The sequence below is a fragment of the Canis lupus genome, chromosome 25 (assembly GCF_011100685.1).
Source record: "Canis lupus familiaris isolate Mischka breed German Shepherd chromosome 25, alternate assembly UU_Cfam_GSD_1.0, whole genome shotgun sequence".
NCBI lineage: Eukaryota > Metazoa > Chordata > Mammalia > Carnivora > Canidae > Canis > Canis lupus.
In genome coordinates, this window is record NC_049246.1 from 41,995,892 (window position 1) to 42,010,465 (window position 14,574).

At 42.7% G+C, this 14,574-nt stretch overlaps 1 protein-coding gene, 1 long non-coding RNA gene and 1 pseudogene across 7 annotated transcripts in view; 2 read left to right on the plus strand and 1 right to left on the minus strand.

The window, feature by feature from the left end:
• DNER (delta/notch like EGF repeat containing) overlaps positions 1-14,574 on the minus strand; it is a 313,381-nt gene that overhangs the window by 87,811 nt on the left and 210,996 nt on the right. The window contains exon 7 of the mRNA XM_038574064.1: positions 3,614-3,727. Within this exon, the coding sequence (XP_038429992.1) occupies positions 3,614-3,727 (114 nt within the window). The remainder of the gene's footprint in view (positions 1-3,613; positions 3,728-14,574) is intronic.
• Positions 1-14,574, plus strand: part of LOC119865958 — a 54,889-nt gene that overhangs the window by 36,806 nt on the left and 3,509 nt on the right. For 3 of the 6 annotated variants that reach the window (XR_005378779.1, XR_005378780.1, XR_005378775.1), the window contains one exon: positions 12,877-13,447. The exons of 1 other annotated variant lie outside the window; for it this stretch is intronic. This is a non-coding gene — a long non-coding RNA (uncharacterized LOC119865958). The remainder of the gene's footprint in view (positions 1-12,876; positions 13,448-14,574) is intronic. 2 more of the 6 variants (XR_005378777.1, XR_005378778.1) reach the window with 2 other exon arrangements.
• LOC119865957 lies at positions 6,976-8,002 on the plus strand (annotated as a pseudogene).

The window sequence follows — 14,574 nt, forward strand, 5'->3', positions numbered from 1 at the left end:
GAAAGAAAAGAAGAAAGAAGAAAAGAAAGAAAGAAAGAAAGAAAGAAAGAAAGAAAGAAAGAAAGAAAGAGAAAGAAAGAAAGAAAGAAAGAAAGAAGAAGAAGACGAAAGAAGAAAGACGGAAAGAAAGGAAATAAAGAGGAAAGAAGAAAGAGAAAGAAAGGAAGGAGGAGGGAGGGAGGGAGGGAAGGAAGGAAGGAAGGAAGGAAGGAAGGAAGGAAGGAAGGAAGGAAGGAAGGAAGGAAGGAAAGAAAAGAAGGCAGCAAGGGTCCAGTGCTGGCTCAGAATCCAGAACATTCTGTGCACTTGAGACACTTTCCAAACTTGTCTTCACAGTGTGGCTGAAATGCGAAGGATCCTGGAGACACAGGCTTTTTAAAGTAAAGTGCTCTATAAACATTATTTTCTACAACCAGCACCCAAAGAGCAAGCCAGTGGGAGGGGCTGCTTTAAAAATGCCAGCCCGGGCGCCGCTCCCCAGTTATATGCTCCCGCTAAGAGGCTCCAACACATGGCAACGAATCCTTCAGAACTATAATTAAAGCCCCTTTTTCCTGGTCTGTCTTCAGTGAAGGTGAACCTCAGGACAAAAGTCTTCTTGCAAAGACTGCTGGGAAATTGGTCTTTATCCTTTTAATTCCGGACCATCACTTCTCCTCTAGGCTTTATCTAGAGACCATGGAGGAACTGACAAGCCACCGGATAAAAAAGAAGGTTCCCTAGACAATCCCCCAGACGTTTAGACAAACCCACATTTAAACTGCCACCTATGGGCTAATGCATCTGTGCATGGACTTGGCCCAGACTTCTCCCCCAACCGCCGGACTCACAGAGCAACCGCCCAGCTGACATCTCCACCTGGAGGTCACCAAGGCCCCTCAAACTCAACATGTCCAAAATAAACCTTTCCTCTGCATTTCTTTTTCTCCATGAATAGCACAACCAACCGTACAGTGACAGAGGGCACAAACATGCCCTCCTGCCCCCCCCAACTCCAGAACCCACCCATCTCAGGCCTCCTCATCCGACGTCTCAAGTTCACCCCTTTCTAAAATCCACACTTCCCTCTGACCAGTCCACGTGCATTCTCTGGACTTCTGCAACAAACCCCAAACATTTTTCCTTATTCCCACTCTTGTCTCTCTCCAATCTATATCCATCAATGATTTAACAGTAATCGCTAATTGGAAAACACTCATGATGAAGCAGCTAATATGGAATAAGGACTTAGCCTGGTGCCGTGCGAAGGACCCCACCTGCATCATCTCATGTAATCCTCATTGTCCCTACTAAGTGGGCAGTATCATTTCCCCATTTTACAGACCAGGAAACTGTGAGAGATGGAAGCCTGAGCTCGCTCCCCCATGAGACAGGGCTGGTGAGTAAGCAGTAGAGCCAGGCTCCAGACCTAAGGCCCTGGCTTCCCCTCAGGATGAAAATCAAATGCCCCATCCTGGCCGCCCACAAAGCCCCATGAAGCCCCATGCACTTCAGCCTCCCATCACCCACTTTCCTCCTCTCTGTCTTCCCTCCTCGGTGATCCCATCAACTCTACTATCCTCCTCCCTGTCCTCATTTAGGGTCTCCACGTCTGGGCAGCAGTCCCAGCTCCCCCAGACCTACCAGCTCCCCGCTGTACAGCCTCAAGACCCGTCCTGCTGTAATTACCTACTCATCTGTGTGTGCAGCATGGGAGGGTCAACCCAGCTCTGCTGACCCTTCGGCCCCAGCACCCAGCAGAGTGCCTGGCGTACAGGAAGTGCTCGGCCACCTTTATCGGCTGGAAACACGAGGCAAAAGTAAAACTCTTGGGATCTACTTCAAGGGCCATCCTTTATTACTAGTGTGATTGTTTTTTTTAAATACTCAGATAGCTTTTTAAATTTATTATTATTATTATTATTATTATTATTATTATTATTTTAGAGAGGCAGAGGGAGAGGGAGAGAATCTCCAGCAGGCTCTATGCTGAGCATGGAGCCCAACACGGGTCTTGATCCCACCATCCTGAGACCACGACCTAAGCCGGAAACAGGAATTGGATACTTAGCTGACTGAGCCACCCAGGCGCCCCTCTGGTTTGTGATTTTTGTATGTCACTACCACTACAAGCCTTTGGGGCCTCATTTTAACTTCCTGGTAGCAGTCAAAGCTGTAAAAATAAGCAATTTGGAGTTTGCGAAGCTCTTTCACAAAAATCCCATTTGTACTTGGCATGACCCTGTGAAGTCTGTAGTATTATCGTAGCCCACATTTAGGAGGATCGGGGGATGGAAGGGGTGCTGATTAGTGATTTGCCGTGGTCAATCAGCGGGTGACCCTGAAGCCCACCTGTGACCATACACGCAGCCTATAGGCACTTAGGTAGCAACCGATTAACCCCGGGCGCAGCGACGCTGTGAAAACCTGCAAAGTGCTCCATCTGCAAGTGCAGTGCCTGTTGCTTACTTAGCCCTAGACCCTTCCACTGTTTCCAAATTTTCTCATTTGCTTCAGAGACACAAGGGGAGGGTCAAAGGCAGAGCTCATCAAGCTCATGGAACTCCATTGTAGTGGTAACCACACACATCATGAATGGATCACACGCCAACTTGGGGAAGGGGACGCAGGGACAAGTAGCCTGGCCACAGCCCCCAGCTCCTACCCCAGCGCAGGTGAGCAGAAGCTGGGCGACAGGATTCACTTCTTTAGTTCAGGTCTTTGAAACATTAAAGAGTAGGAGGTGCTGCAGATCTCAGGTGCTGCTCCTGGCAACCCCGGAGCCCTCAGGTCACCTAGGGGGTCAGTGGCCTTTCTGCAACACCACGCTGTCCAACTGGCCCCCTGCAGGCTCTACGCCAATGGCAGCTAAGAGTAATGTGGAGCGCAGGGGTGTTTCCTTACGTACTCAGACTCTACATTTAATCTCTGCAGAGGATGTCACTGTACTTCATGTAGTTGTCAGTGTCACTTCTGTGGATCAGTAGCTTACATGCTGATTTTAAGGCAAAAAAAAAAAATGCCTCTAATATCAGGTTATTCTTACAACATTAAAGTTTAAAGTAATCACTACAATTACATCCCTCCATGCAGAAATGAGAACTTCCTCTGAGTCCAAAATCATTCCTTGAACACCAGCTTGATAGCTATGATTACCCGCCTGCTCCATCAGAGCAAACTACTCTAACAGTAAAACTTGTTTAAAATAAAAGCGGCTGCAAAGACGTGGCTCTCCCAGATAACCTGAAGTTTCTAAGATGTTATAAAGTTGATTTAAAAATAAAAGCAGGTGAACTTCATGCTGAAATTTTTTTTTATGTGAACTGGTATCAGAAACAAAATTTTGAAAATTTTAACATGAAATTTAGGGAAAAATTTACTATCATTATCCATTGTATTATATTTATTCATTTTTAATGTATGAATAAAAATCACAGCAATTCCTAGGTATGTCTAATATTCACACATAATTTCTAAGCTATTGTAGCATAGAATTTAAGAAAAGATCATCTTGTATTTTGTTTAATAAATGGAACAAGTTCTCTTGTACGGATTTTTTCAGAAATGTAAAGCTGATCAAAGTAGTTTACGATTTAAAATGGAAAACAAAAGGCATTCCTACACAATAATTTACCTTCTGGACACTGGCAGGTGAATCCACTGAGATTAGACACGCATGTTGCTCCATTTCTGCATGGCTCCAGGATACAATAATCAATCTTGGATTGGCAAAGCTCTCCAGTATAACCTGAGTAAAACAAGATAGGGATTTTATAAAATGTGTTACTTCAAAACCACAATGAATTGCCCCAGGAATTGATGGAGTCAAAATTGGTATCCACCCACCAAAAGCGGCAGCTTTGAGCTGAAGAGCCCCACAGCCACTCCTTGATCTTCTTGGGTTTTGCAATGAGAAATAATCTTCCCAGTTTAGAATCGCAGGTCAAAAATCATCTCCTTTGCAAACATCGTTATTGCAAGGAGAGACTTTTCTCCACCATTAGCTCTGCGTTTTATTTCAAAATACTCGTCAGGACCCTTGAAACTGAGGGATCCCAGCTTCCTTCTGACATATGGCAAAACACAATCTACAACGCTCTATTTGACCTAACCAAGATGGCCATTTCCCCCAGGTCATCCTAATACCTATAAAAAGAAAGTATTAGGAAAAATTCTAGGTATTAAAATCTTGTTAGGATCCCTGGGTGGCACAGCGGTTTAGCGCCTGCCTTTGGCCCGGGGCACGATCCTGGAGACCCGGGATCGAATCCCACGTCAGGCTCCCTGTGCATGGAGCCTGCTTCTCCCTCTGCCTGTGTCTCTGCCTCTCTCTCTCTCTCTGTGTGTGACTATCATAAATAAATAAAATAATAAAATAAAATAAAATCTTGTTAATTTATGTTTTACAGTTGGAAGACCCCTTCTGTATGAATGCCATGCCCTGTCCCCTCATTTTAAAGATAAAGAGATTGAGACACACGTAATGTTAAGCACCTTAATATATTATTTTTAATTTTATTTGAATCACATTCAACTCAGTAAATTCTCTGTGAAGCAAGACTCCAGTGGGGATTTCATTGGACAGTAACATAACCACACATGTGCGGTGGGGTAATAAGGTCTTCCATCTATCGGAATGCAACCAAAAAGCTTTAAATAAATTCCAAATTCTTCATTAACTTTGAAAACAAAGCCTTTCCAGAAAGGCGAGTTTGAAAGAGGAACACGCCGATATGTTCATTTTAAAGTGGGAAATGGTTATGAAGGAAAATCTGGAAAATACAAGACGTCCAAAAGAAAGAGGCGTTGCCCTTCATTCTGCTATTTGCGTGACGACTTTTAATAATTTGGAGATAATTCTTATCAGAAATTTTTATGCACACAGATGTATTCTATACAATTATAATCATGCTGTAACATTTTATAGCTTCCCTAGGATGTACATTAAGTATCCAAAACCTTGTCTTTCTGAATTATTAGTTTTGAAAGATTGTCATTAGCACTTGAGTCTGAGACTTGCAAAAATATATCAATGATATTAGAAGAGAGATGATTTGCCTGAGCTTCAACTACCTGCCAAACTAGTATAAATTACAGATTGTGAATGTGGAAGCATTTATTTGCAACTCTGCTCTTCTCCCCCACGCTTTAAAACAGTCCAGGAGATTCTAGCTTATTAGTGAGTATGGTAAGATTAGTAAAATAATTGCATAAAGTAAAAATCCAAACACCGGAACAAAAAAGCTATTTCAAAACTGCAGAACAGAATATCTTAATATGATAATATTATGTTAATGTACCTTTAAACGACAGCTCTAAATTCAGAACGAGGGAGAGCAAACTGTTTCTAAGAAGAGTGCTACAAATAACTTTTGGCTAAAAATAATAGCTAATATTTATAATAGAACACTCTGTTTTTCTTTTATACATTAACTCACCCTCACTGCAAACCCTGAGGTCAGTATCGCGATCGTGTCCATTTTACAAATGAGGAAACTGAGGACTAGGAAGTTTATGTAATTTGTACAAAGCCACACAGGGAGTCAAACTCCTGAGACCAAACCCTTCAACATATCATCATTCTTAAGGCAACCCGTATCCCCTCCTCAACAAGTATGCATTTAACATGAAAGAAAAATAAGAGAAAATATAGACAGACACAGAGACGTGTTATAAAGTAAACACCATAGTTATTCTTGGGCTTACCAAGCATTGTGTGTGTGTGTATGTGTGTTTTTTAATCTCTGCTTTCAAACTTTCTACAATAGGCTACAAAAGTACCTTCATGAAAAAGATGACCAATTACAAATGGTGGCTTCCTAGAGACAGGTGTGCTCACAGGATACAGTCATGAATCCTGCCCTCCCCAAAACTGGGACCACAGAATCACACAAAAGCATGAAAAATCACCAGAGGCCAATTAGGTATCATCTAGAAGGGGTGGATAGGTCTCTACCAGACAGGAAGAACATGAGCAGAATTCAGGATTCCGTGAGCTTCAAAGTTCTTTAGAGAAAATGTTAACAATCACTTTCTTTGAATTTTTTACTTGGCAATTTTAAACATAGAGAGACTAGTATATAACCCTCACATATCGACCACCTAACTTCAACAATTATTAACATTCTGTCCACTTAACTTCATCTAACACCCTCATATTTTTATGTTTTCCCCGTTGGAGCATCTTAAAGCAAATTTCATCTCACCGGTCAAGACTCCAATATGTATTCTTAACTCAAGGAGCCAATATACATGGAGATGTCTAATGGAGCTTGAGAATCACTATGATTTATGTTTATTTAATTCTTGCAAAGGAAAAAACACAAAAGATAGTTTCAGATAATCTTCCCGTGCACGAAAGTCACTCTAGGCCATCAAAAACTTCAGCCCTGGAGTCCCACCACCACCTTGCACAAAGTGTTCCCTCTGATGCTACATCCTTCCATGGCCGCCCCCACCCCCCACCCCCATTAGTCAAGTCTCTGCCCAGAAACCACCTGCTCAGAACTCAGGCCTCAAGCCTTTCCTTATTCTTCACCTAGCGCTTACTTCTCCTCAAGAGTACACACATAGACTTGTTACCTCCCCATCTAGAAGGTGAGCCATGGGAGCAGGACTTTGTCCTGGAGATTCCTGTTTTCCCTACAGGGTTCTTTCAAGTTCCATTGCATTGTATTTATTACCTGAAATGCTTTCCTTTGTTGGTTTCCTTTTGAGAACAAATTCCCTACAAATCAGGACTTGGTCTGTCTTGTTAATCTCTGAATCCCTAACACGTAAATATTTCCTAGCACAAATGAATCAACTTGCTTAAAGCTTTTGTTCTAAAATCAACTATACCTTTCAAGTGAGTTTTAGCCTCTCCTCATGCAGTAATACCAAAACAGCATGGGCAAAATGTGCTAGTTCCCTAATGCACATCAAAATAAATACATAGTGAGTTTGAATACAAGCTCCTTAAGATGGCAGTGGCTGGGGCCGAGGAGCAACGAGGATATGGAATATTATCTTATAAAATGGAAAGGATGGCCAGATTCCACAAATACCTGGGAACCTTTGCAAAATCTCAAGTGCCCATTATTACTTCAGCAGTTCTCTAATGACAAGCATAATTATTTATCTCAGGTAAAGAAAGGCAAAGCAATATCTCTAAAAGACAATAACAAAGCTCTGAAACATGCCATTGCTGAATACATTGTAAAGAAGGCTAAACAGAGGACAGCTCTGCAGAGGTGGCAAGATGAACTCAACAGAAGAAAGAATCATAAAGGAATGATTTTTGTTGAAAATACTGTTGACTCAGAGGGCCCACCTTCAGACTTTTACTATATTAATGAATACAAACAAGCTCCTGGAATCAGCTTACTCAATGAAGCTACCTTTGGTTGTTCAGGTACAGATTGCTTCTTTGAGAAATGCTGTCCTGCTGAAGCTGGAGTTCTTTTGGCTTATAATAAAAACCAGCAAATTAAAATCCCACCTGGTACCCCCATTTATGAATGCAACTCGAGGTATCAATGTGGACCCGATTGTCCCAATAGGATTGTACAAAAAAGTATTCACGTTGCATCTTTTGAACTAGCAATGGCTATGGCTGGGCTGGGCTGTAAAAACCCTTGTGAAGATTAAAAGAATGAGTTTTGTCATGGAATATGTTGGAGAGGTAATCAGAAGCAAAGAAGCTGAAAGACGGGAGCAGTTATATGACAACAAGGGAATCACATATCTCTTCGATCTGGATTATGAATCTGATGAATTCACAGGGGATGCAGCCGATATGGAAATGTCTCTCATTTTGTTAACCACAGTTGTGACCCAAATCTTCAGGTGTTCAATGTTTTCACTGACAACCTTGATACCCATCTTCCCCAAATAGCATTATTTTCCACAAGAACTATAAATGCTGGAGAAGAGCTCATTTTTGATTATCAAATGAAAGGTTCTGGAGATATATCTTCAGATTCTGTTGGTCAGAACTGTGTGCAAGTGTGGAGCTGTGACTTGCAGAGGTTACCTCAACTGAATATTCAGGAAATAGAGCTGACAATTGTAGTTTTGTTTTTTTCTAATGTTAACATTTCAAAAAAGTATCTGGCACTCTTTTCAGATTGTCAAGATTATATACTATGTTAATTTACAGTTCATGTTTCAAACTATTGGCCAAATGTATTTCTGATGCTTCTGAAGAGAAGAACATGGGTCACATAGATTAATTTGAAATATACATATTTACTGATTAGATACTAAATGTGAAGGGAAAACTATTTATAGATGAGCATATACGTACATAAAAATACTGTGTGAATAGAGAAAAATGCGTCCTTCAGTGTTTAAGCATTGAACTAGTACCATAAGACACTGAGATCAAATAGTCAACCTGCCATACACCTTGAATTTAGAGTTAATTCAATTTGGGCAAATATATACAAGTGCTATTTCTGTTATGTTGTCATTCCCATTATTACTCACTGTACTTGTATTTGAGACAAACAGATGATACTGAATTATTCTATTTTTCTACTTTTATCAAAATATTGGATTTTAATCATAAATTTAAGGTCTAAAATTAAATATAAAAGTTGAAATACAGCTTGATTTCATATTTTTTTATGATAGTCACACACACAGAGAGAGAGAGAGAGAGAGAGAGAGGCAGAGACATAGGCAGAGGGAGAAGCAGGCTCCATGCACCAGGAGCCCGAGGTGGGATTCGATCCCGGGTCTCCAGGATTGCGCCCTGGGTCAAAGGCAGGCGCTAAACCGCTGCGCCACCCAGGGATCCCCCTATCATCTTTTTAAAAAAAGATTTTAAAAAATTTATTTATTCATGAGAGACGCAGAGAAAGGTAGAGACACAGGCAGAGGGAGAAGCAGGCTCCATACACCGGGAGCCCGACGTGGGATTCGATCCCGGGTCTCCAGGATCGCGCCCTGGGCCAAAGGCAGGCGCCAAACCGCTGCGCCACCCAGGGATCCCTGAACCAGTAATTCTTAAAGAATTTTAATCCCTTAAAGGAATAATTTCCCAAAAAAAGCTCTAAAATTCTTGAATGGTTGCCCATTATATTGCTTTGAAGGATGGGGGCACTGGGACCAGGAGAGTTTTGGGGAGTGCCAGGCAGAGGAAATGGAGCACTTTAAGGGCCCCTCCTAATAATGTAAATTAAGAGATCCATGTTGAGTACTTCTGGTCTAAACATAAATAGTAAAACAAGATAGCCCTGAGTGCAGTTGTACCTAACAATAATGTTTCATATAATACATCTTCTGAATTTCAGGCAGTTTTAACATTTCCACCAAATTTAATTATTTTTATATTTCCTGCAGGCTCTTAAAATAATCTATATTTTGAGCTGATACTTATTTTTTATACATGAATTTTTAAAATATGATAAAGCTAAACTTGGGTTGGCCAAAGTGTGTACCTGAATTATGAGAACTTTTTTTACTTGGATCATGAAGACTGAAATGGAATACATTCCTTGTTTGGTTTTTGTTTTATTTTCCTGCAGAGTAAAACATCAATTGGGAAATAAATAAATAAATAAATAAGCATGTATTCTCACAAAAATATGCTATGTAAAACCACCGTGTGGGGAACCTGGGTGGTTTAGTCTGTTGGGCATCTGCCTTCAGCTCGGGTCATGATCCCAGGGTCCTGGAATCGAGCCCCACATTGGGCTCCCTACTCAGTCGGGTTTCTCCTTCTCTCTCTGCCCCTCCCCCTCCACTCATGTTTTTCCCCAATCTCTCTCATAAATAAGTAAATAAAATCTTAAATAAAATAAAATAAATAAAATAAAAATCACCTTGTGTTCTGCAATGATCTGTACTTCCAATATGGGGGACACCACAATGGGGCAATTGCCCTGCTAAAGGGTCTCCCCACCCCCAGCCAGACTGGATGAATGGAAAGTTATGGTGATCCTCTTCTGAACTTCAGTCTTGCTTCTCCAAAAAGTGTTAGCATCTTTAACAGGTGCCTGTGATGTGGCAAATCAATAGACCTAAAGCAGGATTTTCTCCTGTAACAGCTCCCCACCCCCAGATTTAATTCCTTACCTTGGTGGTTTTTCAGTAGGGGAATTCTTTCCCCGGGGGAACACTTGGTGATGTCTAGAGATGTTGTCTATTGTCATTCCCCTGGTGGAGCTACTGGCATCTAGTGGGTAGGAGTCAGGGATGCTGCTGAACATCCTACAATGCACAGGACAGTCGCCTACAACAAGGAACGACCCAGCCCAAAGTGTCCCTCATGCCAGAGTTGAGAAACCCTGGCATAAGTCGATGAGACTTTGGTCTTTCAGACTGACATCCCAACACCTCTTATCTTCCCTTAAACAGAAATCAATCCTTTCAAAGCAGGCAAACAGATCCTTCAGGATATTTTTAAAACTCAGAATCTATAGGAATATTTATAGCCTCTAACAAGTTAAAGACCATTTTGAAATAAATGACTTGAGTCTAAAAACTTTAAGTTACTGAGGAATTAATAATTGTGACAGTCAATGAATAAACAAAAATAATAATTGGTCCATAAACAGACCGCTATGGAAAATACTGATCTCTCCTCTTAGAGAATCACAAAGGTTTTACTGCTTCTTTGGAGAACATTCTATGTCAACAAAGAAGATATAAGAAAGTTATGCCTTGGGATATATAATAAGGATGCCTCTCAAGGACATATGGGACAATTGGCAAAGCTCTAAACTCTAAATGGAGGCTCAGTGCTTTTAAAGCACCTGACCGTGAGAAATGATGTTGGATGAAATAAAACGCATGTCCTAAGTGAAGGCTGGCAGATGGTAAAGGCAACCAGGCACCTTTAGGGAAACGCACTGAACCAAATAATCCATTCAGTGGATGCATTCCCAGATTACATTTAGTCTAATGTAGACTTGGAGTGTTTAATTTTATACTATTTTGTATTCAAGTAGAAAATATAATTTAAAATTTATCAGTTATAGAGGGGGAAATGGCTAAGTATCCCTGTGAATATCCAAATGGTTTGGTGAAACTACATTCTGGTAGTGCCCTTTTTTTTTTTTTTTTGGTGGTGTGTTTTGATTGCCAGCAACATAACCGAAAATCTGCACCCCTCGGCACCCCCAAATCACAATCTATGCTGGCCGTACTCCTGAAATGAAGGAAAGCCTTCTAGAATTCAGTGATAAATCACAAGGAAGCAAAGTTGGCTAAATGAATCAGGCTATTAAAAAATAAGGCAATGGATCAGTTGTTTTTCTAAACATCCTCCTTCCCTGCACAACTGTTTTTGTGCATGATGTTCACCAAAATAAAAATATTCTTCTGTGTTGCTCTGACTCGGTGAGATAGAATCTAATGGTTTCTTTGGAGAGCTGTCCTGAAAGCTTCCAAGGTGGGAGCGGGGATAGGAGCTATTTTTAACATTCCTGGTCTTTTAATAGCCCAGCTGTGCAGTGAGGCGAAACTGCTGGATTTGTACTGAAAGCCTGATGCCAGGAGAGAACCCACCAGCCTCAGCTCCTGCCCTCTGGGGATCAGAGCAGCTGGGCTGGGGCCTAAGCCCCTGCTGCAGAGATGGAGTGCCTAATATTAGCACACTGAAGCAAGAAATAAATAGCAGGAATCTGTGGGCCATCTAGATATTGAATCTCAGAGGCATCCAATTTCAAAGTCAGAAGGCAAGAGTTATTTAACAGAAAAAAAAAAAGGTAGTAAGATCTGCTGGCAGGGGAAAAACAAACACCTCAGAACAAATGCAAACATGATTTAAAAACCAAAGGCAAAGAAAGGAAGACATAGGAGGCCCATCCGTGAAAGGCAATCGATAAAATATAATTAAAATCGGAATATGCGATAGAAAAGCACGGAAGAAAGCTGACATCCAGCAAAATTAGGAAAATCAATCTCAAGGTGAGAAAGAAAGTAACCACATCTAATATAGCATGTAAGCAAGAGACACAGGGGACAGGACAGTGGCTTGCAGAGTCAAAGGTTTGGGATGGCCACTCAAGGATCAGCTGGGTAGCCCATCGAAGGACTGACTTGGCTCTTCATGTGCCCCCTGGGTGAATCATGGAGAATGACAATACCCGGCTTTCCAGGCTGGTCGTCATGATCGAATGAGACTCCTCCAAGCAGCAGGAACCATTTCTATCAATCGCAGAGCTTGCACCACACCCAGTACATTGCAGACAGCTCAATATTTTTGAATGAACGGATGGGTAATTGACAGATTTTAACATCGCCCAACAAAATCCCAATATTATTTGATTTCCCAGTTTTTAACAGGCAGTTTAGACCAGCAAGGCTCCAGGTGTGGCCCCCCAGCAGCAGCAGCATCACCTGGGAACTTGCTACAAATACAAATACACCAGCATCATCCCAGACCTACAGAATCAGAGATTCTCAGGAGGAGATGGGGAGGGCAGGGGTGGGTACAGGCTGCAATCGGAGTTTCCAGAAGCCCTCCAGGTGATTCTGATACAAGGTACTTGCTAAAGTCTGAGAACTACTGATCTAGAAAACGAACAGCGGTTTTTCTCAGTCTCAGATGTTAATATTATTCATTTAAGAGTTGCACACATATGACACAGATTACAAAAGAAACAGATCAGAAAAGGAAGAAAGTCAAATATTACATTAAAGAGTCTTTCCTGACTGCACTGTTGGCACATGATTTTTTTTTTCTTTTTTGTGATCGGGAGCCCCCAGGCTCAATGGCTGTGCCTGTCACTGCTTTGTTTCCAGATCTGTTTTCCTATTATTTAAGAGCAGTGTTGGTGATTTTTATCCTCCGCGCCTAGCACAGAGCCAGGGACCCTGCAGGCACTCGTTATAAAGTAATTAATGACTACGTAAGCACCATGTGTTGCTATTTTTAAAATAATCTCTTTCATTCCATTTTCCTAGAACCCAAATCAGAAACCGTGGCCAAACTCTGTATGAGACCTGTAGCTCCTAATCTGGTGATTACGAAGTGGGAGACAGTTCAAAAAAGGTTTCTTTCATTATGTCCTGATGGCTCCCCAAGAGAAACTGAAGCCAAAAGGGAGAAAGCATTAAATTAATTAAGAACTGATGCCATGAGACACACAAGGGATTGACTTAAAGATATGTATCGGTTGAATTCTAGGCTTGTATAATAGACCAAACTGTAGAGACGGTATTCCTTCTTCGAGGAGGAACGTTTTTTTGTGAGTGAAAACTCACAGTTGGTGAGTCGAAAAGGCGCTTAGAAGCAGCCCCTGCCTGCAGGCAGCTTCCACTCCAGAGGAGGAGCAAAGACCTGTTTCCATGGAACAATCGAACACGTAGCACGGGCCACAGCAGGGATGTAGCACCAAGTCAGGCGTGTTCAGATGCACTGACCGAGCTGTAGGGGAAGAGGATGGGGCCAAGGCCTCAAATCATCTGCCCAGGAGCGGGGGTTGCCAATGCAGCATCTTTGAAGGTTTGGGAATGGAGTGCAGACATGGGGAAGGTGTGTGTAGACTGGTTACTTCCTGTTCTCATTTGCTTCAGTTTGGGGGGTGGAGCTTAACTCTCCTCCCTTCTTCCTCAGCATAAAGGAGGACCCCAGAGGGCCATGGGGGGCATGAGCACAGCCCCTGGGGACAGACTGAGAATGGTAGTGCCCATCCCTCTCACCTTTAGAATTTAGAAGCTACAATATATGCACTCTGTGGATTTCCCGTTCTGTGCCCATGTGTGTGCACGCCTGTGTGTGCGTATGTGCGTGTGTGCATGTGGGTGTGCTCTCTTTACTCCTACAAGGTTGAGACTCGTTATTCATTTCAATGGTGAAAAAATTGGGGCTCAGGGGAGCAAAGCAGAGTCGGTGAGAAGCTCAGCCTGGAATCAAACCCAGGCCCACAGACTCCAAACCCCACATTTCTTTACTCCTCGTGTGTGTTTTATTTCCTCTTCATGAAGCTTGGCTAAGAAGGCTGGGAGAGCCAAGCAAGGCCAGCCCTGAGGCAGGAAGAGTGGGCAGGGAGTAGGTCTCAGCAGAAGAGAAAAGGATGCTCTGAGGGGCCCACTTGGGCCACCCTGGCTCACCAGACAGGGAGAACCAGAGGCGCCAAGTCCAAATCACTTGCCAAGGGGAAGCAGTGGTTGGGCACCCTGGAGGGCCTCAAACTACTGGCTCGACAGGAACGCCAGCAGTTACAGCAGCTGACGTTTGTTGTGTGCTTACTCCTGTGCTGGCACCTTTCCAAAAATATATATATATATATTTTTGTAAATTCATGAGAGACACAGAGAGAGGCAGAGACACAGGCAGAGGGAGAAGTAGGCTCCCTGCGGGGAGCCAAACACAGGACTTGATCCCAGGACGCCGGGGTCACGATCTGAGCCAACGGCAGATGCCACCCAGGCATCCCACCAGGCACCTTTCCAAACACAGCACACGTTTCATTCCCCCCCCCCCCCACCTCTTAGCATCACTGGAGCGTGGCGCTGTGGGTTCCATCTGCCATCCCAGGTCACAGGCAGGAGCATGAGACCCAGCGAGATTAAGTCCTTTCCCTGAAGCCCCAGGGAGAAGGAGGAGTCGGAGCAGGCCAGGCCTTGGGCAGTGTGACATCTCCAGCCAGCTCGGTGTCA